The following is a 27,762-nucleotide window of genomic DNA, read 5'->3' on the forward strand; positions in this document are numbered from 1 at the left end:
GGGAAAAGTGGTATTATGCAGTTTGACAGGGAAAGGAGTTTGGTACTATTTCCAAAAAGGAATCATGGTCATGTCCTTGATATTGGGCAGAGGTATGGATGGGCCTGCTCTCTCTTGTCCTGAGCTTCCTTGCCTGAAATAATAAAATCTAGGAGAAAGGGTATCTCTATTTGGACATGATGTCAATGTTTATAAAAGTGTACTAGAGCACAGCAGACTCTTGTTTTTCTTCTTCAGAACAGATTATTTGATGTGTTTATTGACTGCATCTGTCTTAGAGGTGACCCTCTGCTGATAGGCATTCTTCAGTTTTTATGCTGCCAACAATTTGTAGCCCTAGCTTAAGACAAGCTCATTTCTAGCTGTCCTGATTGTACACTTTGCTCATGTTAGCATTCATAAAACATGTCTCTCCTACTCAAAAACCTCAGTTCAAACTTTGTTAGGAAAATTAAGGATTTAATTGCTGCTGGTAAATGCCATTCAACACTGAAACTGCATAAAGACCTTCTGGAGTCCACTTTCAAAAGAAAATACTGAAGAAGTTTATTTAGCTGAGTGCCTGTGCCAAATGAACTATTTATAGGGGATAGGAGTTATCAAGAAGAGGTTCTTATTTATGTTCCTTTTTTATAAGATTTAAAAAAAGTTATAGTATAATAATTGTTTCTCTACAGGATATTCTCTAAGTTATTTCCCCTAGTTAGCTTCATGAAGCTAGTTGTCATTTACTGTGCTATTAACTATGGTGCTTTCAAACATTCATTTAAACTTGAACTGATTTTTAGAGAACTCACTATTAATATATCACATCTTGCAGGATAAGCAGAGCAGCTCATCCATGCCGATATTTTATCACAGTGTATTTGTGTTAGAGAAACAGAAATACACTTTTCAGTAGCCGTGTCTGGTATATACACTTTACAGTACCAGATTCTCTGCTTTATTCAGCTTTTGTTTAGGTATCTGCAGGAAGCTTTTGGCACTCTTTTTATCCTTACATTGTCTGGAGAGATATCTGACTGAGTCAACATTATTTTATCTTCAGTTTGTTATGCTTTATACTCCTTTTTTTGTTGTTGCTATTGTTTCTTAGTCTGCATATACTATTGGAAGAATATCCGTGAAGTTGATGGTTTTGTGATGTTTTCCTCAGGGACCACACAGTACTTATAATAAAACTTGGACTTACAGTCTTTGTCTTAATTAAAGTTTTAAGGCTGTCTCTTTTGTGAGATTTTCAGATCAAATCTTTTTTAGTGAGCATTTCCCAAATGTTGTTAATGAAGAACTCTATGAAGAACTGGTGCAGCCTGGGGAAATAAAAAATTATATTTGGAATAGTTGTTATCCTACTGATTTCTTTCCAAAGATCCATTTGAGGGCAGATTTGACAATCATGCAATTAAAAAAGAATGCATTTAGAGTACAGAAGAACGATATTCATTTTAAGTGCGATTGGACTTGTACATAAAGGAAAATAAAAATGTGGTTCTGTTTCCAATGGATAAAGCAAGGACATCATATTGAGTTGATACCGTTGAAGTAATAATAAAGACAAGAAAAACACAAGAGCAGATTGAAGAGCTATTCATTCCCCTGAAGCCATAGTCTCACAATTTGTCATCTAGAGGATTGAAGAGCAGTAGAAATCGTTTGGCCTTGAGGCAAGAAAACTCAAAAAGACTAGTAACTGCTGTTCAAGCTAGTCTTGTTCATTTCCAATGATCATTAGCTTGAGTGAGTCAGTTTTAAGACATACATTGTTACCTGGAAATTGATTTTGAAATAATCCCATTTTACTCAAATAACTTTTCTTTTAATACAATAGTGTTTCACATTTCTTCATTTTCATACCATTAGTTTTTATGCAGAGAATAGATTCAATTATTCTTTTGGGTGTCTACTTTTAGATTTAAGTTGTAGTTGTGAAAATGCAATCAATTCATCAATCTCTTCAAAAAGTTTCAACACTTCCAAAAACTCTTCAAATGTACATTTTGAAAGTTTTACTGAAAGTGAAATGTTAACATATACAGAGAAAAAATTAAACACATGACACTAAGCAACATCTTTTAGTTTTCTGAAATTTGACATTGCTTTTGACCGTAGCAGTTTTGGCACATCCTCAAATCTCTGCATATTTACACAGAGAAGACAAGTTTATACGGCTGAAAAGATTTTCATGGGATTTAGCATGTCTGAGTTTCTTAGTGTACTCGGTGCCCCAGGCTTTCCACTTTGCCAGGACACCAGCAGTCTCATGGTTACTGCCCTTCTCCAGACAAAATTATTTAAAGTTGATGGTCTTCATACTAACACTGCAATAATTATTTTCTGCTTATATTATTTACAGACCTATGCAAGGGAAATTAGCCATTTTAAAGGAAGCAAAATTTTGTCCATTAGAGTTTTATTTTTTGCTGTAATAAAGTATGGTAAAGTGGCATAAGTTTGATACCAGATTCTGTCATCAATGAGCAATGAATATGTGTGCTGTGGACACACACATGTTTATATGTATGTAGTCCTAAATATTATCCACTGGTGATACCTGAGTCAGTGTTTTTTTTCCAACTGTTTACACTGATGGCATAAACCATGATACTGATTTGTCTTGGAGTAAATTATTGTAAAGTGTTATAAATGAGACAGCTGGATTTGAAAAATAAAAAAAAAAAGAATTTATTTTCGTGTAACGGCGAACATGGAAAGCCACAACAAAAGGACAGTCCCGATCCCGAGATCAACACTGGGTGAACATATGGATAGGTCTCTATCGCACGTATCCTTCCCCATTCACAAATCCCGCCACGAGTCCAGTTTTTATACCATTTATTTTTCCCCAGGCAGGGTTCCTTTGTCCACCTTTGCTCAGATTGTATATTCATGTGTCGTCTTTTGAGACTCTAGTCCTCCTGAATAGATTTCCGAGCAGAGCGAAAGAATTAATGAGATTTCTGAGAAGGTAATATTGGTTGACAAGCGGGTGCACCCAGTCGTTGAGGCATATCTGATATGGTGTATCCTTGGTCCATCTCCAAGGTTGCGACTCCCTTTTCAGTTGTTGATTTCTTTTCTCTCTGTCGGAGCCACGCATCTCCTTACGAATGTAAACCAGCCTTCCCAGAATCGGCTTCTGTTTTCTAGTTTTATATTACTTTATTTTAGGACAAATTGTTTTATACAGTGCATTCCCCATAACATAAAGTATCTCTGTGTAGTGATTTTATTTGTTTGTTGAATTTTTGTTGTGTTAAATTTAGTGTAGTGGTTTGAATGTTTACTTTTTTTGGGGGGGAGGCGATAGGATTTTGGAGAAAAAGGCAAAACAGGTTTAACTTAAAAGTAAACAGATAGATTTTATTAACATATACATTAAAAGAAGAAAAGAAGAAGGAAAAAAATGAAACTTTTAAAACTGTTTTTTTAACAAGTGTTTATTTTTTTTTTTTATAAACAACATAGAGCCAAATTTGTGATTTTCAGTTAGTTTTATTATTGAATATAGTTTTTTATTAATTTTTTAGGAGTGGAGTTTTTTTTAGTTTATTATGGATTTTTTTACTGACAACTTAGAACAGGTTTTTGTGGGTTTGAACTTTTATAGAAACAGCTGCTCATGGCTGTTTTGCTTTTATGTGGATTTTTTTATTAGCAGTTTTTAAGCTGGTTATGGGAAATTAGGTATTTGGGGTGTTGCTTTTTAAAGATGAGCAACTTTGAAGGCAAAGATTTTTTTATTTTAAGGAACAGAGACAGTGTTTTACTTTTTTTTCTGGTGCAAGGGGCTTTTTTTTTTTTTGGTTTAGGTATTTTATGGGACTACAAGAATCATAGATTTTAATGCAATATTATTCAGTCTATTACAAACACTTTTGGTTAAAAATTTATAAATAAACAGTTATTTTTTCAAATGCATATTTGTTTATGATTTAAAGGATAATTTACTTTTAGAGTTTATTTTTATAGTTTAATAAGAAGTTCAGCCGTCAGGCAACTTCTTTATCTTTTCCCTCATTAATTTTTTATTACTTGTTTTATTACTGTTAACATCTGATATAACTTTTTAGGAAAAAAAGCCCTTCACATCTGTCCTAAAGTACCACACTCTGAAGGACTATTATTTGAAAACACTTTTCAAATAATCTTGTATAGGTAAAATCTTTTGGGAAAGGTAAAAAAAAAATCTTAAATGCTTTCCATGTAAATGTCTGCATTTATTACAGAGAGCCGTCTGCTTCTTCTTTGCCTTTGAACTGACTTTCCAGTGGGATTGATCCATGCACTGAGTCAGTCCCTACCTCATGGTTAGAAACCAGGGGCTTTTGTTTTTCCTTTTTGAACAGTTTCATGTAATGAACTATAGGGTGAAAAAGGGTGGGGGAGGAAGGAAACTGTGGAGGATTTTTTGTAATTGGATATGCCTTTGGAAGTCAGTAAAAAAGAGAATATTTTTGAGACAGTTAATTTTTGTGAGTTTCTAGTATATACTGAGTTGGTTTTGCATTTTCCAAGGCTGTCTTCCTACAACTTATGAACAAAGATCCAGTGCTGAGGAGCAGTATAAAAATGCCCATTTCAGAATGCATAACAACAGGATGGGCAGAAGCCCAATGGGACAATTTAAATATAATGTTAACATTTGTATTTTTAATAAATTAAAATAAATACAACTTTTATCATAATTTTTTCATTTGTATGCACTGGTTCTGTAAATTTCATTACTTTTTAAGGATTTAGAACTGGTGCAATGGCATACTGGAACATATCAGGAAAAAAATCTCAGGAATTGCTAGAAGAATTCTCAGTTATTTTTGGATGAAAGAATCCGGTCCATAGGAAAGCTACCGTATCAGAAGGTAACTACACTATTACAAAAATGAAATAATTAATTCTGGAGATTGGAGAACAATAAAATTAGGTCTCATAATATTTTTAGGAACTGCATAAAAGTTTGATTTAAATGACTGACAGCATTACAGAAAACTTGTAAGTGAAATGAGGCATATATTCCAGTATCATATGTATTCATAGAATTGGTTTTTAGACCCTTTTTATTTCTCTCAGTTTCATTACTGTTCATAAATATGTAAAATGAAATTAAAATCATAAAAATTAACTACTGTACAATCCAAATTCAACTATAGAGAAGACCAAGATTAAGAATATGATGCCAATTCTCTACTACCAGTCTTTCACTAACTGAATTGTGCATAATTACGTTTTTCTTCATTAGGTCTTCCAATTTTTTTTCTCTGCTGTGTTGGTTTAGTGCAGATGGTAAAAACCAATTAGTGACTGACTTTTAAGATTGATGGCTGGATTGGCCAATTAAATATAGGTATACACCTCTGGGTCACACAGATTTAAAATCAGTGGAAGCCTAGTAAACTGTAGAGAAGATACAGCATGAAGTCATTGAAGAGAGAGTGAAAAGACTTTTTGGGAGGAGGGATTGAGGAGTTAGCCATTTTAAGCTGAATTTCTCCTATCGAGCCATGGTATTGAACTCTATATATGCAGGTTATCCCTTTGAATCTTGGGGAAAATATGCATTTGGGGAGATGATTTTAGATTTGTGGATTTTAACAAAGGTGTTTATGATGGACTAAATAATATTGAATTAGAATCTGTGATTCTTGTGGTTCCATGAGATGCTTGAACAGAGAGAGATGAGAAGCCCTCTGTGCTAGTGGAGAAGTGAGAAATGTTCCCTGAAATGAAGAATACTTTGCCTTTGGAGTTGGTCATCTTCAAAAAGTGGCACCAGTATGCAGTATGCTTAAGTCCATGGCCCATAAGCAGCTTGTGAAAATGCTAATGGGAGAGGATTTCACAGAAGCAGCCTTTTTTACCCGGGCGGCTGTTTTTGCAACAGTTGAAACCCACGAGAGAACTGCTTTGGGTTGTCAGTTGGGGGAAAATCCATTGTAAACTAAGAGATACTCCTCTCCCTAAAGAACTAAGGATGGTGAAACTGACTGAAAATCACAGGTTTTGTCTCTTTATGTTGTTTGTGGGAAAGTGAACACTTTGTGGTGTGAGGAAGAGTGTTTTGAAAGCTTCATTTTTTGATTCTTATTTTCTTCTTTTAGTGGGTTTGTGTTAATAAATCTACCCTTATATCTTTTAGTTGGGTCTGTTTTGCCTTTTTCTCCTAATCCTATCTCACAGCAGAATAGACACCTAAACCACTACACTAAATTTGGCAAGCAGAGAGAGGTGAACATGAAACCACTACATCTGGATACTGACATTTATATTCTAAAGTAGTAACATATAAATGCAGTGTAAAGATTTGCCTCAATCTATTTTTCCTTATTATCCTCCTTTGACAAGGAGTTTATGAATCCATAATTTATGAAAACTCCTTTCTATTTTCTTACAGCTCTAGTCTTTCAAGAGAGTTTAAACTTAATGTTCTCTTCACAAGGGATGAGACTGTTTATAGACATTGTTTTGAGGGTCATATTGCACCATGTTTTCTAATTATTCAAAATATTTAGCATGTAGCAGACAATAAAAGTCTATAAAAACTTCTTACTACCTTGCATTTGTGTATATATATATGTATACATATTGCTTCCCAACTTATTTTCCTAAGTATTTAGCTTCTTTTTCATGCTTTTTAATATTTAATGTCCTATAGTTTCCATTCTTTTTTCTTACCCTTTATAAACTAGAGCCTTTGTATTTGAATCTTACTCAATTCTTCAGCCTTACAAAACGAAAGTAGCTTCTATGTCAGTGAGTGTGTAGTCAGCTTTTGCTTGTAACTACAAATGATATTAATGTAGATTAATTTTATTTTACTCTCCAAGTATGCCTTTCTTTTGGTGGACACTTACAGGAAAAATGGCATTTGTTAAAAATGGGTGGAGATAATATTTTTCTCCTTAAAATGCCTTTATTAATCAGCTCTTACAGGGGTGTCTTGAGGGACCTGCAGCCAGGTTCGCCCTTGAGGAGGAGGGTCTTGGTTAGCTTTGCAGCCGGATGTTCCTGCAAAGCTGGAGAACTGTTTCCTCACCGGGAGTCTCCAAGGAGTTCTGACTTCCGTTTGTTTGCCTCGGGGTCTCACCTTTCTTTTGGTATTTTTAGGTTACAGCGAGTTACAAAAATTGTATTAATTAGCTCTATTGATACTCTAGGGTATATACAGCTTAGTACTGGTTTTTGTGGGTTTAAATCTTACTTAGATTTATCTTTATAGGGGGTTTTTTGGTGTTAAAAAGGGTCCCAGAGTGCATTGGGATTTCTAATTTACATGTTCTACGGGGTTGCCCCGGGGTGGGGGGGGGGGGGGGGGCGGGCAGGGGCTGCAGCAGCCTCATGGCATTTCGCAACTGGCATCAGCGAGATGGCCATGCTACATGGGAGCGGGCATCTCGGAGGTCCTGAGGGTTCGATGGGAGGTGCGCGTGTGTATGCTTTTGGCCACTCTGCGGCGGGAGCGGTGTAGGAGCCATGCAGGCTGGGACGGGGGCCGGCCGCCCCGTCGGCAGAGCCATGCCGCCGCCGGCGGTGGCGGTGGCGGCTGCATGGCCGCAAGGGCTAGGAGCCGTGGGCTGCCCTGTCGGCAGGGCTATGTCGGGACGGGGCAGCGGTGGGAAGGCGCAGGCATGGGACGTTCCGGTTGTGCTGCAGCGCGGGAGTAGTCTTTGGGAGCGCAGGGGTTCTCCGTGCCGGGCTCCAGCTGGTTCGGCAGCTCGTGCCACGCAGTGGCGGTTTTACGGGCTCTGGGAGCCAGGCCGCGCCGGCCCGAGGCAAGCGGACGCTTGGTGGGGGAGGCGGCACGCGGGTGGCGGCGGCAGGCTGCCCCCAACGGCGGTGCCGCAGTGGGGGTTGGGGCTGGGATGGCTTGCTTCGGTGTCTGTGCAGGTTCTCTTAAGGTGGCGGGCAGTTCACTCCGGCGTCAAGGGGGGGCCTGCGAGCAGCCTCTAGCGACCAAGCAGCCCCCCCCTCACTGCTCCCCTCAGGGGGACCACAGAGGTGGCTCTTTACTGTTACATTACAATTTAAGATTGTTACATTTTTAAATATTAATACACTTATTCCATGACAATTAAGGGTTTCAACTCTTCAAGTCTTTAACATTTCTAATTTTCATTTTTATCAGCATTGGAGAGATGCAAGGGAGGTTTTTGCCAAGATATTGCAGATAACTTCGAAATTAGAAATTAACTACCTTTTTGATCTTCCAGCACCCTTTATGGTATCAATCCAGCCAAATTTCTTCTGTAAGCAGACACACCCAGACCAACCCCAGCCCTACCAGTGGGCATCCTCTTGTATATTTGACTGCTGGAGCCTAGTGCTGTCAGAATGCTTACCCAAGCCCTCAGCTGAATGTAACTCACACCGAGCACAACTCCTCAGGGAAACTTCTTAATGCCTTTGACATATACATACTAATGCTTTTGCTTTAGTAAAGAAGCTTGGTGGGTCATGGCCAAGAATTGAAGAATGTAGAAGGGGCTGTGATAGTGGGAGTGCTACACCTCATATAGTGTAGAGCAAACCTCCAAAATTCCAGGCGTCTCCTATCTATAAGATGTTTCTTTTTTTCCCCTCTCCTATGGAAGTTATTCTGGGAGCCACTGCTTTGTACAAATTATTAAATATTTATCACAGCAATAATTTTCACTCAGCTGGAATAGCATGACATCAAATACCTTCTCCTGCGGTCACATAAATATTCAATTGGTGTGAAATGGGCTTTGGGAGAGCAGAGATTTGAATTATTTCTTATACTCTCTGGAACCTTCACCATGGTACTTGCAGCTGCTTGGTACTGGTAGATGCAGTTCCACTAACAACCAAGTAAAAGAGGATGAAAACCTAGGACTGAATGCCCAGGTGTGGGTAGGATGCAGAAGGATCCAAGGCCAGGAAGGCTCAGAGAGGAAACATCTGAGGTTTTTTTAAAATTATAATATCCCTAATATCTCGTCTCTCCCTTACTGTGATTTTTAAAACATTGTTTATCCCTAGAGGACAAAACTCATGGATCATGACCATAAGCAGTTTTTAAATTGTTCTTTGCAATTACTTGTAACTGGATTATTTTCTGGTTACAATAGCTTCTGTTAAAAAAAAAAAAAAAAAAAAAAAAAAAAAAAAAAAAAAAAAAGTATTAAAATCTACATCCATGTTATTGTCATGTATTGTCATGTTATCTCTCTGGTATCTGTGTTGTTCTCTCTATCCAGGTCTGTAAGGGAGGCTACATTGATATACTTCATGGGTACTTCAGTCCTGTCTCTTACCTTTTCTGAGAATAAATCCATTTCTGTGCATAAAACGCTCTATGTGCTAGGCTGATACAGCTCCACAAGCTCAGAGTTAGTGTGAGCAATCCCCTGGGAAAGAGGAAGAACAGTACTTGTGAGCTTTTCTCTGAGTATTCAATTTTTAAAAATTTTATCTGTCATCCTGGAGTATTCTCACACTGAAAGAAATACCTCATGGCACAAATAACTCAGATAAAAAATGAACTGAATTTATCTGAAATAAATAGAAAGCTCTGTAGGCAGTTGCAGCATGCTTCCTTTTCCTGATGCGTTTTCCAAAATCTGCATCTCAAAGTATCAACATAAAACTGACAAGTGCCTCATATTCAAACAGAGTTATTGCACAGAGGTATCAGTGAGCATTTTCCTCCCACCATACTTGAGCATCGTTTCACACATTTTATTTCTCCAGTACTGACAGAATGACAGAAATAAAAGAAAGAAAAAAGTTCAACCATCCAAAGCCACATTCCTTGTTTACTTCATGTTCTTACCTGCTGCTCTGTTCTGCAAACACAGGCTCCTTTTTGCAGCATATACACTATCCCCACTGTGTCTCGTTTCCTGCAGAACAATTCATCATCATCAAGATGAATTGATGTATCTTATTACCATTTTTCCTGCTACACGCCACCAGGGAAGTGGTCCAGATACATAATGCTTGTAGCAATAGGGATTATTGTCCTTTTTTGTGTGTACATTCCTAACAGGACAGGCAATTTACAGAGAGTATGATGGGATATTTCTTTAGGGATATGGAGAGGAAAAAAGAAGGTATGCCAGAGTGGTTACTTTTAATGGGGCAGTGAAAAACTTTAACTCTTTGTAATTGTCAAGTTAGATTTTTTCTCTTAGGGTTATTCTTTGCAACATATTGCTCAGAACCTGAATGCACTATGTATTGTTTTATAAGTAAGTTTTCTTTTTTCTTTTCTCCTTTTGCATTGAAATATTGTATGATCCATTGTCGTCCCTGAATTCCTTGGTTTCAAGTGTTTGAGTCTTTGCAGCAGCTTCTCACGCTGCTTCATGTAAACAATATTATATTCTTAGAAATTATCTCTATGTTTTGCATTCTTGTTCTCTGAGAGAGAACTTGACTGATGGTCATATTGACCAATGGAGTCAGGAGGTTGTAACCTCCTTGGGCCAATCTTGGCCCTCTGTACAAAATGTATATAAGCCTTTGGAGTCAGATAATAAAGAGCTTTCCATGTTTCACCAAGCTGCTGCCTGCTGTCCTCTGTCAAGGTCCACTCCCACGTCACAACGTGTTGCCCCTCTAAAGGCTGGGGTAACATCTGGTGACCCCTCCATGCCTGGACTGCAGCTGATTGCATCTGGTGACCCCGACCGTGTCTGGACTGCAGCTCGGTCACATCTGGTGACCCCGGACGTGTGAGAAGAGGGTCTCCAGTGCATCTGGTGACCCCTCCATGTCTGGACTGCAGCTGGGTCACATCTGCTGACCCTTTGTGTCTGAACGGCACATCTGGACACTGTCCGTGTCTGAATGGACTCCTGACGTGGGAGAACAGGTCACACTGGTGACCTCTGACTGCAAGAGAACTGCACGTCGGTGGACCTGTCTGCCCAGTGAGAGACTGAGCTGCTCTGCCTGAGGTATCGTGGTAAGAGATAATGATCTCTAAACCCTCCTCAGATGAGGAAGCCCTCATGGTGGACATTTGCCTTGAGGTCCTGCGGAGAGAAGAAGTCTCCTTTCCTGGAGATGCTCTCCAGAAATTGTTCTATTATGCTAGAACTCATGGGTTTTTTTGCAGCCTTGAAGAAGTTTTTTCTACAGCAGAGTGGAAGTCTTTGGGCGACTATCTGCTCCAGGTTTTCTTTGCAGATCGCAGTCTGAAGCTTTTGAAACTCATAGCCACCTGGAGCAGGCTGGAGAAAGTGCCGCCTAAATTGCAGCCTTCCAGCTCTGAGGACAGCTCCAGCCCCATCGGGCTGGGGGCCAGGGAAGACGGTGGAATCATTCCTCCTGTCCCAGCTCCGCGGAGACGGGCGGGACAGCCGACTCCCCTTCCTCGGAAATGCAGCAGCATGGCAGGAAGCCTGCCTGCACTCAGCACAGCTGCTGAGGCGGGCACGGGGTCTCCTGCGGAGCAGACCCCTTCCACACCCACGCCTCATCGGCGATGGAGTGTGGAAAAACTCGGGGCTTCTGAAAGTCCCTCGGGATCGGCCCCCCCTCCCAGTCCCGAGCCGCCACTGAAAAAGCGGCGACAGAGGCAAAAAATCGCCCCTCCCACTCACTACCCCCCCATGTTTTCCCGGCCTTGGAAGCGCCGAGAGCGCTCTTGGATCGGGGGGGCGGGGTGGTTTTTGTGGACTGTCCGCACTGTGGGGCATCGGTGGAATGTTCCGTGCGGCGGGGCGGCGCGGGATCGCGCCATCCCAGGGCGCCGGGCAGGGCGGCCATTTCCCCCCGCGGCGGGGACTTGCACGGGGCACACAGGTCCGTGCAATCTGGCGACAGGCCAAGTGCCCCGCCGGAGCGGGGGTGGGGCCCTGCCGAGCCCGTGCGGGGTGGAGCGGCCCCAAGGAGTGAAGGGCCCAGCCCGCGGCAGGCTGTAAAGCCCGCCTGGTCTGTGGGGGGGGGCCCGCCGAGCCCACGGGGGACGGGGCGGCACCAGAGAAGCGGCGGGGCCGGCCCAGAGCGGGCAACAGAGCCCGCCCAACCCCCCCGGGGGGGAGGGGCCCCGGAGCGAGAAGAAACCCCCGTGCAGGGGCCGGCGCCGCCCCTGAGAAAGGGCGGGCCAGCTCCGCGCCGAGCGGCAGCAAAGCCGGCCGGCATCGGAGCCACAGCCGCGGCTCCGGCTGTGAATGCAGGGCGGGACACGCCTCCTGCAGCGCTGCGATCTCCTCCCGTGCCGGGTCAGGGCCGCGCGGGGCAGGCAGCAGCCGCCGGTCCCAAAGCGGCGCCGAGGGACACGCCCCTCCCATTGCTGCGGTCTCCCCCCGCGCTGAGCGGGAGCAGCGCGGCGGAGGCAGCTGCAGCCGATCTGTCAATTTTAAAGGGACAGCGCAATCACAAGCGGGTGTTTCCCCGCTACAAGGGGTCTCAGGGTCCCGGATCTCCCCCAGTCTCGGGTGATGTCCCAGCCGAGGCTGCTGCTGTGAGCAGCCGTGGGTCAGCACGGCGCCCCCTGCAGGGCAGGGATGGATTCCCCAGCTCTGCAGGTGCAGTGAGACAAGCTCTCACTCCTGTCCCTGTGAAACACACGAGACGGGAATCAGAGGTGCATGATGTCTCATCTAATGCTCAGGCCAGCAAGACTAATGCTAAGGCCAGCAAGAAACAAAGAAAGAGAGTGCAAAAAAGAGAAATCACTCCCTTGTTTCTTTGTGGAAGGTGTGGACGGCTAAATCACATGGCAGATGTTTGCAAGGCAAGCCATGTGAAAGGCCAGCCTCTGTCAAAAGGGCAGTGGGGTGCAAAGAGGAAGCGTGCTCAGACAGAAGAGTCTTCCCAGTCCCCACAGCCGATGGAGGTTTGTGGGGAAAGTCCAGTCCCACACCCACCTCTCCCTGTCAGTGTCCCTGAAGGGACCAAAATTGTTTAATTTGTGTTTGAGTTTTCTGTTCACAGGACAAAGAGTTGGTGGTGAGAAGGCAGTTGCTCTGAAGTTACTGAGCTGCCTGGATTTCACTGGACTGTTGCTCTGGTCAGAGATTGTCCTGGAACAATTTGGAATGGACATTGCAATTTTCTCCTTTGCTGCTTAGCAGCTGGAATGGACTGTCTTTCAAGATCCATTCATCGCCCTTCGTGACGTGGTTTGGGAGCTGATGGACCAGGATCATCTGGAAATTTCAACCAGTCTTGGGACGTTCCTGTGTTCTGCATCGAAACAGAACCCTGGGGACTGGAGGTTTTTTATAAGTCCTCCAAAAAAGCCAATCCTCAATTCTGAATCTGAATGATTGTTTTCTGTGATTCATTTGTATCCTGCAGGTATCACTGGCTGGTGAATGTCCAATTCCTTGCACGTTCTGGAATGGGTCATTTTTGCCCCATCTGCCACAAGGCGGCAAAACATTGTTTGAAAAAACAAACAATCAAAATATTTTTTTTTTTGTTTGAGCTAACTATTGCTCGATTTCAGCCGCAAAATTGGCAATCAATCATTTTTGTATGAGCTCATTGCTCGATTGATAATGCAGGCAACAATGCTTGTGAATTTGATGGGTGCAGATTTTTGTAAAATTCATACTCTCAGTATTATGGAAGGAATTTGATTGGAGCTTTGCAAGCAGTGTTTTTCTGCCAAATGCTCTGGAGCCATGAGCTGTTGCGAGTGGCAAGAATCCTTTGGCTTTCTTTTTGCGGCCCAAAAATATTCAGAAATTTAGTGCAAGGGCCCACTGTCTTTACAGACGATTTGGGAGGATGAAGTAGGCCAGTGTTCCTTGGAAGGATGATTTTGAGGGCAAGTTTTGGAAGCCCCTGAGGATGGGCAGCCCATTTGGTTGTTTGGGGCTGCTGTCATGGCATTTCCACAGTTTTCCCAGAAACTTTTTCATTTAGTCACGGATTTAACTTCTGTGGTCGACATGGCACACAGATGGGTTGTTCAATTTAAAGGGAGTCAGCAATGTTGTTTGTTCCATTTGCTGAAGAACCTTTTGTTGTGCCACAGAGGCCTGGTTCTTCAAAAACAAAAACGGGGAACGCAGGGTGAAACCCCGCAAATTCAATTGGCAAAGGCTTTGCATGCCATGCAGCACCTTACAGGTGCCACATAATTTCACTAACCCTGCAATGTGAAAAGCAAGAAACCGTGACCGAATGAAGGTCAACGAAGGAGGAACCACTGGTCCTCCCATGGGAACAGAAATTGAACTGTAGTTCATTTTCTTTTTTCCTTTTTTCTTTTTTTAAAGGTAAAAAGGGTGAGATGTCATCCCTGAATTTCTTGGTTTCAAGTGTTTGAGTCTTTGCAGCAGCTTCTCACGCTGCTTCATGTAAACAATATTATATTCTTAGAAATTATCTCTATGTTTTGCATTCTTGTTCTCTGAGAGAGAACTTGACTGATGGTCATATTGACCAATGGAGTCAGGAGGTTGTAACCTCCTTGGGCCAATCTTGGCCCTCTGTACAAAATGTATATAAGCCTTTGGAGTCAGATAATAAAGAGCTTTCCATGTTTCACCAAGCTGCTGCCTGCTGTCCTCTGTCAAGGTCCACTCCCACGTCACAACATGTTGCCCCTCTAAAGGCTGGGGTAACAATCCATCAGCAAGTAGGAAATGGATTTCTAATTTTTCTTTGCTCTAAATTTTACTTTTACCTAATTCCTCATTTAATTTACTTCTAGTTTTCTTAATGGGTAACTTCCTTGCAACCTCCTAAGCATACAGCATCTTTAATGGGGTGCATTTCCTCTGCTTCTCACACTCCATACAACAGATATTTGACTTGTTCTTATTGTTGCTTATCATGCCAGTATTATTATATTGTTATGTGCTATATTATTGTTATGGTATGTTTATCAGTGGTATAAATTTGCCCTAGTGAAAAGGGAATCTATATTTTGCAGTATGAGAGTTTAGCTCAATTTTAAAATGCCAAGAAATTCTACTTGATTGTTTTATTGGTGACTGAAAAGCAGATGTCTTCAGAATAATTAAATATCTGCTTACCACTATTTTTTGATAATATTTATTTCCAGATTAGTTTTCTTTTGCTGCTATGTTAGATTTAGTTATATTATTGCCTTCTCTCCTTACCTGAGGAGACTAGGCCTAAATATAAAATGTGTAGTACCAAGGTACCATAATCTTTAATATATCCAATGTTTCACTGGAAAATGAACAGTCAGATTTATTTACTCTACTCAGAAATATTTGTGTTTAGGTATTTAATAACCAAGTCCTATTCAGCCAAAAATAACTTGGTGCAATTTATATTGGCCAGGAATGTCAGTGTTACAGTGAAAATACAACTAAAAATAGTATCAGATAACTTTGGATAGTGGTATCAATGAAATAAAACAAACAAAAAAACACCCTCATGTTTCTTAATAAGCCATTATTTCTGTGAATTGTTATAGTTGGGGACCAGAAAAAAATAGAGACAATTAACCTATTACTCCTGTTGGTTGGGGTTGAATTGATTGCTCTGACTGCCAGACATAAGGTGGAGACAGCCTGGGTCTGAGGAGCAGCTCTGCCGATGGTTTTTTAATAGCTCCATCGTTGTGATGTGACCGGAAGTATTTTTGTCATACACATCCATTCATGTGATGAGAACCATCTTTTATTCAGAAGCTACATTTACATTCGAAAAATATGCATTAGATGCTATTATAAACTATTCCATAAATACCTGGCAATGAATTAGTTTGCTAGGGTGCAGCATACTAAATAGTGAAATCAGCATGGAGTACCAGGCTTGTACAATTCCTTGACATATTTTTTGCTCCCTTATGTCAATTAACTCCTAATCACAAAATTGATGGCTTTCATTGTTGTTGCCTTTACAACACTTGTTGTTAATATAAACAGAATAATTGCTTGGAGGCATGACATATCTCTCATACATATACAATCTCATTTATATATATGTACACATTCTTACATATACATATGTAAAAAAATATTATTTTCTCTGAACTACCACTACACAATACAAAAATGTTATACTTGGAAATAGAAGACTGGCAGAGTGTTCAGAAAAAATTTTGTAAGGCTAATAACAACATAAACACAGGGGTTTTAATAGCATCACAGATTGGTTGGGATTGGAAAGGAAGTCTGGAGATCACCTAGTACAATCTTCCCCCAAAAGCAAGTTCGCCTAGAACAAATTGCACAGGATCACATCTAGGCAGGTTTTGAATATCTCCAGAGAATAACTTTTCTGGCCAGCCTGTTCCACTTCTCTGTCACTCTCACATTAAGGTGTTTTCCCTTATATTCTAATGGAGCCTCCTGTGTTTCAGTTTGTGACTATTGCCCCTTTTCCTGTTGCTGGGCATCACTGAAAACAGTCTAGCCCCATCCTTTTGACACCTGCCTTAAGATATTTGCATGCATTGATAAGATGCCTTCTTGTCTATCTCTTCTATGGGTTTTACCCATACCGCTGAGGTCCCAGCCTGGCAGAGATGTGGCTAAAATCAATTAGCAAGATGGCATAATCAAATGTGTCTTGAAAAATCAAAAAGGTTTTAATAAGGAAAGAAAATTATACAAAAACAAAGGCAAAGCTGAGCACAGTATAGAGACAAGTCTCCTACTTGCTACAACACCTCAAAAAGCCTGAATCTTCTTTGTTCTCTCTTCTTAGTACTTAACAGTTTAGGTGGGCTTTTAGGCTCTTGGCCCAATGAGGTAAAAAATAGGCTTTGAATTACACTCTTGGAGCTCAATACATGCTCCTGTACTAGCACTGAGCCAATTACAATGAGAAAAACACATAAGTTTCTAGTTAAACTTCCTAAAATGTCTAAAGGTACGCTGAAGCTTTTTTCCCTATTTTGGAAGCACCTGCTGGGGGTATGGGGTGCATTATCACATTCTTCTCCAAGCTGAATAGGCCCATGGTGGGCTCATGGTGAAATTGTTCATTTGTGCTACCTCTTTGTGCTACCTCCTGCTTCCTCTTTATAAAGACCTCACCACTTGTTGTCTTAAGTTGCAGCATGTGTGGCTTCAGTTAGACCAGTTAACTGACCTGAAAGTTGGGTGTTACCATGTGGTGGTGGGTTGATGAGCGCTGATGGTTATCCTTTGCTGATATATTATGTGTTTAAGTTGAATAGTTCATGCCTTGTTACCCCTTATTCTTCCTATTCTTAAGACCAAATGGCAGTTACCTGTCAATCTTATTGTTTACATGGCACCTGCTCCTGCCAGTCAACCAGAGACCTCTCCCAGTGTCTGGAAACTTCTAAGAAGAGTCCTGGGTGATTGGTTGGAGCCAGGGTTTCCCCCTCCTACAAGTTAAAATATGTACCCTGAATTCCTATCATTGGTCCCCATGCTCTGCTGTCCCACGTGTTCTTTTTCCCCCTTTAAAAAACTGAACCCTTCAGGCGCTCGAGGTCTCTCTGTCTCTCCTGCTCTCCATCTCTCAATCTTGGAGCCACGGCCATGGGGTTGGAATAAAACCTCAGTTGCTGTTTCATCAGAGAGTCCCGTCTCTCATTTCATCTGCGCCTTAGCAGTGGCTCTGTTTCACTGACTCAAAGACCCCCAAGTTGCGGTGGTGCCAGGGCTGGCCGGAGCCAGCAACACCAGGAAAACCGCAGCATTACCAGTGGTCTGCAAAACATTTTCCTGAAGCAGTCAAAAACCTAACATTGCTTCTCTGAAGTTTGAAATAGATGGTAGAACAGCTGATACCCACCTACTTTCCCCATGAGCATGCTGGCTGCAGCAAGTGGTACATTTGCTGAGTTATTCCCTTTTCCTCTATGCATTATATTAGGGACCTATCATTGAGTATTCTGTTATACAGTTTTGGGGAACTGAAGGATCTGGTTCTAGTGATACAGTGTACACTTGCAACTATGCAACTTATCCAGTATTTCTGGAATATGGTTTACATTTCTAAAGGAATAAAACAGAGAAGAATGTTTTAATAATAATTTAAAATAAATGTTTTGCCACTGTTCTTAAACGTCTGAACACTCATCATAAAGCCATCAAGCTCTTCTGTAGTGCTAATAGTTATGTGCTTTTGAGATACACAGCAAAACAAGAAGCATGTGATAGACTGATATGAACAGGTATTTTCCTTTCGAAAAAATTCCTTTTGAGAAATCTGGGAAGTCCTCAGATTTGGAAAACATCTTTAAAAAGTACTATATATATCTTGTTTTCAGTTCAGAGAGGGAAATGATATCTATTGATTTGAAGAGAAAAGCTTTTTTAAAAATTTTAAAAGCAAGATATTAAAATAATTATGTGAATTTGCTTTGAGTGTATTGAGATTGACAAATATCTTCCTGCTCTTGAGATATATCATCCATATAGGTCAAAATTATGCAAAATAGGGTACAGTACAATAAATTTATTTCACTTCTGCAGCTGTAGTAGTCCAGAGCAACTCTCCCTCACAGAGCAGTACAAATGGTTGAACACAACTGAACAGGCTGTTGTAGCACTTTAGAACACGGGGAATCACAAAGCTATATACAAGCAAGAAGTAGGTATGAATTGGTTTTTCTATTTTCTTTTTGTGACAATCATGGAAATAGAACTGATAACTAATGTCTCTTCATGCACTACCAGATCTATAATTTTCAATGCATGCAAATAAATTGAAATAGCTAAAATGGCAACTTTCTTACACAAGACTATTTGAAATAATATTTTAATTACAAGAACACATTATGAGAGTAGCTGACATAACTTCCTAAGAGCAATGAAACATTGTGTAATTAATTAGTATAAATCCACATTAACACAGTAATATTTACATTACAAAAATGCTGCTTTTTCTAAACATTCAGTATAGCTAGAATCATACCTAATACAAAAGAAAAAGTAAACTTTGAAAGCTATGCTTGTATGTATGCTATTATTATCTTATTTGCATCCATCATCTTCAGTACAATAAATGCAATTCCAATTTGACAGATTTGACACTTTCTTCCAGTTGTATAGAATCAAGAATTGACTAGCTGTTAAATTTATTTCACATGAAAGACTTTTAAAAATTGATTTGGAAATACAGAATTGTAAGTTGTCCTACCAATTTATAGGTAAATAACTTGTTATACTTAGACTGAAGATATTATATACTTCCAGCTTCCTATTAATTTGGGTCTGCCAGGTTATATAAATTATGTAGTCAGTGGGATGAAGTTAAGACTAAAAACTCAGCCTGAATTAAAACAGATGACAAAATCCAGTTATTCAATATTTCTATTCATGAATACCATATTCTGTCATTTGTGTTATATGAAATCAGGATAATCAACTGTCCCTAATGAAGGAAGAAGAAAACTTTATGAACTTTATGCTAATCTTGAACTCCAATTCTCTTCTACATTTTTCGCTTCTCTATTAAAGCAATCTGAACTCAAAAGCTAGTAACTATAAAACATTAGAGTTACAAATTTCCCATTAGGCTGAGTAATCCAAACTGTAGAAAGCAGTTTTGGGAAGGAGCAACCATATTTTTCTGTTGAAGTTGGATACAATTTGAAAGTCTCTCTTCTTTGGGGTAGACCCTGGCAGCAAACTGGTTCACTTTCCAATCCCCATGAGCCTTAGGGATCATGCAGTACTGCATTGCTTTGACTTTCTGGGTTGCAAATGCCACAAAACTATCAAAATAATATTTACATTTTGAAACATTTTTTCTCTCAATTTGCACAGAAGCACATAAGCTTTTTAAAATTATTTGAAACTTTCATAGATGTTGATAAACCATTAACCAAATTAAAAGCAAATTGTGATCACAAATACATTAGATTAGAAAATAATACCCCACCTGTGTATCAGTCTCAAGTATTTTGAAAATCTACAAAAAATACTCAGTTATGGAACAAAGTACTGTACTTTTGTCCTGTAATGAAAAAAAAAAAAAAAAAAAAAAAAAAATAATATAACATTACTGCACTTGGATGGGATGTTACGGACACCCTTAGAAATCAATTTTATAAAACAAGCTCTGAAATATTATTATTGCTTATTTTCTTGTTGCGCAATAGAATAGTTCTTCGCAGTTTTGCAAATTGGCTTGCCAGGCCAGAAGGCACAATGCTAATTTTACAGCAAAACATAGTCTTTAGCATTAAAGCTAGAAGAATGAATGTGGGAGTTTACCTGGTGTAGCCATGCAGGCAAGTTCTGTGGTGATGGAATAAAGAAGTCTGTGGGACAGGATAACCGTACCTCAGCATGTTTCTTCCAAAATGATGGGAGGTGATTGATGCATGATAAATATGCATGTGGGCTTGCAGCTTGTTTGGCATCCATCCATGAGATGTCACTGTCAGAGCAAATACATTCCATATTTCTGATGGAAAGCTGGAATGAGAACATTGTACCCAGCATGTGATTTTGCAGTCATGAAGAAGTGTCGTAATGCAACAGGAAACAGGACCAAAGTTGTGTGTGAACATGATGCTGAAAAGTTTCTGTGGATGCTAGTTGAAACACTGTTACAATTTCATCAATGATGCAGCAATGACAATACATGAATTATGAAAAATGAAGTAATTTTTAGTAACTCCTTTTGCTTTTGAAGATGATAGGTTGGCCAACAAAGAATGCAGGCATGTTGTGAGCTATATCCAAAGTTACCATATCTGAACTCCAGTGTTTCTTCAGTGTTTCATATCTGAACACAAGCTGGAAAGATTTGACATTGCTATGCAGTAACATTACATCACTGTGCTAGATACTGCCCAGAGGATAGCCTAATGTTTCTGTTGAACAATTTTGATTGTATTATTGTAATCCTAAGACTTTCAGCTGTGGATTTCAACTTTGCTGTTCTGAGTTCTGATAAAAAAGTATAGCAGGGAAAATTGTCTTTCCTGAATGAACTGTAACAACAAATTTCACTTCTTCTTGTGGAAGTAACGTGTCAAGCTCATATACTCTTGCCATACTTTTTCTGTCTTGATATGTGTGGGAAGTGTGTAAATAGATTAATGACATACAAATAGGGGATTTCTTGCTGTTCCTTTTAGTGGTGTTTCTGTTGATGTTGTTGTTTTATTTATTGGGAGAGGGTAAAAAAATGTAGTTGGGAAAAAGAGCAGATATGTGGCCAAAAAATCCAAAATAATAAAAACTAAGAGGCTCTACAAAGAATTAGCTTGAAGGTGATGAAAGACTTGGCTCCCAAAACTGCACTAAACAGCAATAGAGGGTTAATCTCTAAACCAATGAGCTAACAACCCAGGAGACCAAATCTTCTTAGAGACAAGAGAAGAAATTCTTCCTAAATCTAGGAAGAAAGGCCTAAATGGTAGTTTTTTTGGTTTTGTTTTTTGTTTTTTGGTTTTTTTTTAAACTGTAATTTTAGGACCATGTCAACATCTTGTTTCCAAAAGTACCTAGCACTGTAACTCTTGAAGCTCCTTGTACTAAGAACATGATACTCAAGAAACAGTGAGCACATTTGCAGAATAGGTCTACACAGAGAAAACAAATTAGAAAATGGATAGTTTCATCACTGACAGTGATTTTTATTAGTCCAGCTGATTATTTTCTTTCTTACTTGAAAAATTAGGCTGTTAATCAGACATATGTTGCAGCAGTTTGATAGCTGGTACTGTACAGTCAGAGGAGAATAATCTTTCTTGCTGTTTGCTTCAGATAAAATGTGAAATAAGGGAACTAATATGTGTAATAGAAGAGAAAATTATCACAGTGTAGAAGTTTGCCTATCTGAAAATTTTGTATGTGTATGTATGCTATCAAAATTCTGGTTTTCCTCTTCATCTGTTTCTTGACATTTGTATTTTCTTTATAATCATTTTGCACTACGATGTAAGGGGGTTTTAGCAATGGACATTTCATTCATTTTTTCACTTCTATATAGATATGTTCCAAGGATTGCAGTGTATACCAGGCAAAAGAATGAGCAACTCTCTAGAATTCTAGTTTAGCTTTTGGCCTAGATATTTAACAATGAATTTGAGTTTCTTTCCTGAGGAAAATTAATTTTTACTAAACACATGGACTATAAAGTTTCTTTCTTTGTTTCTTTCTTTCATGTTAGCTTGATAAATTAATCTCAAACTGCAGAAGTAACTCCATTCAGGGAGATAATCAGGATGCAAACATGAATCTATAAAAGTAATCTATAAGCCTTAAAAGTAAGCATGCATTTGCAGTGAGGTACAGAATTGAATCCCAAACACTTTAGATTACTAAGAAAACACAGCCAGTTTCATGGATATAAGAAAATTCTATCTATACAAAGAAAAAATGTCTCTTAAATTACCATAGAAATGAAATATTAAAATATGGAAAGTAGTGATTTTTCAAGAGTTTGTGTCTTAGCAACACAAGGTAAAATCTTTAGCAATATGTTGTTCAGTTTTTTCATTAATCTACTACATACTTTAACATGCTCCAAAATCTGCTTTCTAGACCTTCTCCATAGTGACATAGAGAACTTCATGAGAGACAATCATCGTGGTACTGTCTATGGCAAAATTCTCTCTGTTCTCAGTAAGATCAAAATATTTGGGAACAACTTTATTGCGAATATTGAAGAAAATGAATTTTACATTGCAGAACTTTGAGTAGTACAGAACTGCTCTTCTTGAGAGAAGGACTCAACAATTCTGTAAACACTGATTTTTTCATACTATTTAAATATATTACATAAAAACTGACAGCAAAATAAATAATTTTGGGTGCTGCTGTAAACATTTAATGTTCTTATTCAGACAACATTTTACAATAAAGAATCACCCTGTCTCAAAACCTTTCTTGCAAATTGATTAGAAACTGTACTTCACAAGAAGTTTAGAAATTAGTATTTTTGAGAAAGGACATTTAATATCATCTTGCTATTTTGCTCTTTGAAAAGCTGCATAAGCATATATTCAACAAAATCTTTCACTGAATAGATGAAAAACTAGCTTTATGGCTTATTTTAATTACAATTTGAAATTGTGTGTCTACTTCCTGTTTTGAATCAATCTGGTTCCATCTCTCTTGCATTTTATTTTTATTACATCCTTTATTATAACCATTGAAGGTCCAACCTCCTGTTCTAAGCTTTACCATTGCCATCACCGGACTGGATCCGACATAACTTTGTCAAGGCATATTTTGAAAACCTTCAAGGACAGATGTTTCACCTCTTTTTGGGTTACATGTTCTGATGATGTATCACCAATGCTGTAAAAGCTTGTTATTAGTGCTCAATTTGAATCTCCCACTCCATCATGTGTGGCTATTGTCACTAACCAGATCATTTAGCACTGTAAAAAGTTTAGTACTGTAATCTTTGCAATAGATTTCCCAGTACTTAGAGGCTCCTGGAATTCCTTTGTTTATTTTTCATATTAAATTAACCTAGTTCATTCAACTTCTAATACTTTATTTATTCTAGACCCCTGACCTTCTTGAGCAGCATTTTATGGACCTTTTCCAATTTTCTAACACCTTTCCTGAATTGAGTGGGTGTGAAGTGGGAAAGCTAGACACAAAATTGCAGGTACAGCTACAGTGATGCCAAGTAATGGAGATTAATAACACTTTGATCTGCTGGCTACATTTCTCTGGTTTCTTTATTTGTGATGCAAGTGCACAGTTGGCTGGTGTTCAAGGTAGTGCTTCCCATAATGTTCAGGTCCTTTCTATGAGAGCTGCTGCTCAGTCTGAATTGATGTATGGGGATTTTTCAGGATTTATGTAGGATTTTGCACTTGCTGAACCTCATGAGTTTCTTTGGAGTAAGTTTCATTTTCTTTCTGGGCAACAGTTAATACTGGACGTAGTTAACTTTTGAGGCGGCTACATTTCTTAAGGAAATAACTGGCATAGAACACAATGCAGGTAAATTACGTTTTAATTTGGGGTTCTATTTCATCTGACTATCTGAAAAGCACTATGGAAGTACAAAAATTACTTTAAAGCATGACTTTCTCAGAGCCTGGTCTATTGCCAAAACAACTCAGTCCTCCTGTTCTTATAATTTAAAAGTTTTACAGATATCAAATAATACAGATTTTCACAAGGCTAGATGTAATATGATGAAGCAAGACCAAATCTTATTTCCTTATCTCTTCTGACAAAGACTATCTCGTGAAAAAGGATGTCTATCACAGAGAATTAATCTCACTGTCAAAACTAAAAACCTAAAACTCAAGTAAAACTCAAGAAGATCAACCTTAAGCTTTAAAGTAATGATTTTGGTTCTGCTGATTGTCAAGGTAGAAGATTTTAATCTAGTTCTGTTTGATCTGCTCTCCATCTTTCATCTGTTTGAGAAAAGATTTATAAAAACTTACAGAGACCTAAATGTGGGACATAGTATACTATAACTAAGTATTTCAAAAGAGAACATTCATTAGACAGTGCTTTTTGGGTAGATTTTTATTTCAATGAACTTCAAAGCCAAGGTAGCCCGTGCATATGAGGCCTAAGAATGTGTGTGTTTCCTACATATCTTAGCCATCAATTCTTAACTATTCTGGTTTCTGCACTCTAAAAAGATCTTCGAACTCTCTTTATTTACCAAAGAACTATCTTTCAAGATCCTCATACGATCATATTTTACAATTATCAAGTTTAGTCAGTTGACAGTGTGAAAGATTAAATTTAAAAATTACCATTGTAGAGGTATTTTTTCTTCTCTTTGCAGACCTTAATCCCAGTTGTTTTATGCATAGTTTCATGCATACATTTCACCTACTGTTAGAAATAGAGCTTTATAATTACAATATATATATTTTGTAATTTCCTAATCTCAGAATTTAATTCTTGTACAGGGTTTCTGAGCACTGCCTTACCCTGGTTTTCTCTTCCCATCATTTTGTGTATTATTAGTGTCAGTGAAATCTACTTGAGTTCAGGAGTTCTGTAAACCCTTGTGGAGGTCTATGGACCAGAAATTAGAAGGATGGCCCTGAGTACCTGACAGCTGACAGCCTCTTTTCCAAGACTGAGCATGGTAATCTTTTTAATCTTTAATTTTACTTAGGAGCCCCTCTTCTTCTCTTCTGCATTTCGTAATTATTATCACTGGAGAGCCAGTAATGGCCCTCTTTTGTTTTGTGCTGGTAAGAGAAGTAGCATAATGTACACTGCTCTTCTACTTCCTAGGCAATTCAAAAGGTGTCAGCCAAAGTTTCTCAAAGAAATAGATCTGCCCTAGAACCTGATAGAGGTTTAGACCATTACAGTGGAAGAACTACCTTTGCTTTTTGCAGATTCCATATGTTTATTGATGACAAAGTTTATAGTTTTTGTTATACTCTCTTTTTTTTTCTGGTTGACTTTCAGGGTACAGACTTGGTTTTAATCTCTATGAATCCACTCTTGATGTCTACATTAAAGTTTGAAAATAAACAGCAAAGATTTTATTCTACCTCTTTTTTTAGTTTGCTTTTACTTTGCCAGAACTTGTTGATCAGCAAAAGTTCAGTGGCTAACTTATTTTGCCATGCAACAACTATAGTGTTGTATCTCAGGAGGAAAAAGATTTTGTCAGTAGCTTTTCTAAAATTTCAAGAATGCAGAGGAATGCCTCATCCATTATTTTCAGTGTGCAGACAGCCACTGGAGATCAAAAAATGAGTAGGATACCCAGCACTACAGCTTCTGCATCTTCTTTTTTAAACTAACACACAAAACTTCTGCAAATGTTGCAGACCAACCCAAAATGTGGACAGCTATCCCGAGGAGGTAAGTTTATTTCTTCCCCTTATGGTATCAATTAGATGTGCCAGCTGTGTGTTATGTAAGACCAGTATTTGTTATACTCTAAAAAAATGTGCTGGGGAATACCTCACCAGTTAGGATGCAATTTTTATTTTGCCTACCTTTTTACAGAAGCCCATGCATGGATGTATTGGTTAATATGGTTGTTTAATATGTTTTCATAGTGGAAAAACATTCTTGCACAAAAATAAAAAGTGTGCATCCATCTTGGTTGCATAACTACACTGATATAGACAAAGAAGTACAACTTTATAGTACAGACTGGCCTGCAGTAAGGGGTGACAATTATGTAAATTTTTTTTTATCAGATGGCATATGACAAGCCCCAGTGAGCTAGGCAGAAGTTCTGCTTTTACTGTCAGAAAAAAAATCTGATACCACACAAATGGAGTCACAAACTTTGAAGAATGCTGTAATAACCTGTGCTAGTTCTGTGATTGAATTAACTTCTGATGAGTAAATAATGTTTGTATCCCTAAATGGTGAAGAGGATATAGATACTGTTAGATGCAGGCTAGAATAGTTGACTGAATGAATTTAGGAGCACCAAAATCCCCAGATTATTGTGGTAGGAAAAAAAATCAAACTCAAAACACTCTACAAGAATTGAATGATGCTATAATAAAAAATATTCAGAATCCAAAGAGAATAATGTGAGCAAAGAGCAACAAGGAAAGAAATAAAAATCTTTTAAGTTTGAATCTTCTGTTGTCTGGAATGAGCCGTTTGGCATACACTGTGGAGAAAGGGGAAATTATAACACAATAGCATAGAAATGGGCTACATTAGGCTTGGATGTGCAATTTAGTATCTTCTAGTAAAATACTATCTGCAGTAAGTTTGAGACTCTTAAGTTTTATGAAATACGTGGAAATAAAAAAAAAGCTGGTGATGCAGCTTAGGGACATGGTGCAAGTACAGGAACAGAGATGATACAACACGACCTTAACGCACAACGTTGAGATTTAAATACAGCTGTAAGTGCGTAAAGGATGTGCAATTTTTACTTCGCTGCCCTTCATCTCAATAGGAACACCTGATGTCTTCCAAAGGGAGACAAGGGTACAGGAAGGCAATAGGAATAACACAGCCAAGACGTAACCGTGCTGAGGCCGGCGCTCCTCCTCAGCGGGGTCTACAGAGACTGCCGCCGATTCCCGCGGACACAATTCCCTTCCCCGTCTTGCGGGTGGAGTGACAGCCACCGGCTCCGCGCCCGCCCCTCGTCACTTGGGGCCCGGCGTTACCGCCTCCCCCCACCCCGCCGGGCGCTGCCGTCGCCATTCCCTCGGCCTCCACTGCGCGGCGGGCGGCCGGGCTGGGCCTCGCCGCTGGGTTCCCGCCCCCCGCCGCCGCAGCTGGCGGGCCGGCAGCTCGGAGGCTGCTGTCCGCTAGGATGGTTCACCATTCGGGATCCATCCAGTCCTTTCGCCAACAGAAAGGTGAGTACAAACGCCGCTGTCCCCGTGGCGGTCATCGGGAGGCCTCGGGCACCTGCCTGCTCTGCGGGTGCACAGGGAGGGGGCACACGGGTATCCGTGCCCTCTCTCCCCGTGGGTGCCGATGCGTTCTATGTGCGCGCCTACTCGTGACCGTGAGTGTCGGCATGCGGACTGTAGCCCGGGTCCTGCTCTGGAGGCGTGCTGATGCTGTCAGATGCTTTACTGGGTGTCAAAGAATGCGGCTGCAGTGGAGGGGCGGACGCCCGGTGGCGTGCGGTGGGCCGGACCGAGCCGAGCCGAGCCGCGCCACAGACCTGCCCGCGCCGCGGCTGCCGGGGGCCGAAGAGTCCCGGTCCGGCCTCGACCCCACGTCGGCCCCGCCCTGCATGAGTGTTTTCTTCTTGAAAAGCAGCGGTGCTGCTTTGGTCTCAGCTGTTGTACAGATGAATCTAAAGATACCTATATGCGTGATACAGACAGGTCGTTCACCCTCTAGAGTTCACTGCAGTTGTTACTGGGTTTGTTTTAATCTTCCTATCATCCTGTTATCCAAGTACAAAAGTAGAGGAAGAATATTGGCTGTAACTGTGAGCAGGGCTCTGGTGTTATAAGTGCAGATACAATTTAGGTTC

The 27,762-nt window shown here is 39.9% G+C and overlaps 1 protein-coding gene across 2 annotated transcripts in view; it reads left to right on the top strand.

The window, feature by feature from the left end:
• Positions 1-27,762, top strand: part of ANO3 (anoctamin 3) — a 195,587-nt gene that overhangs the window by 24,188 nt on the left and 143,637 nt on the right. Inside the window, exon 1 of one of the 2 annotated variants that reach the window (XM_083885375.1) lies at positions 27,035-27,130. The exons of the other annotated variant lie outside the window; for it this stretch is intronic. Within the exon in view, the coding sequence (XP_083741501.1) occupies positions 27,085-27,130 (46 nt within the window). The 5' untranslated portion in view covers positions 27,035-27,084. Of the gene's footprint in view, positions 1-27,034; positions 27,131-27,762 lie in introns of those variants that run through there. 2 annotated transcript variants of the gene reach the window in all.

This window comes from Zosterops lateralis (genome assembly GCF_965231275.1).
Source record: "Zosterops lateralis genome assembly, contig: SUPER_6_unloc_1, whole genome shotgun sequence".
Classification (NCBI taxonomy): domain Eukaryota; kingdom Metazoa; phylum Chordata; class Aves; order Passeriformes; family Zosteropidae; genus Zosterops; species Zosterops lateralis.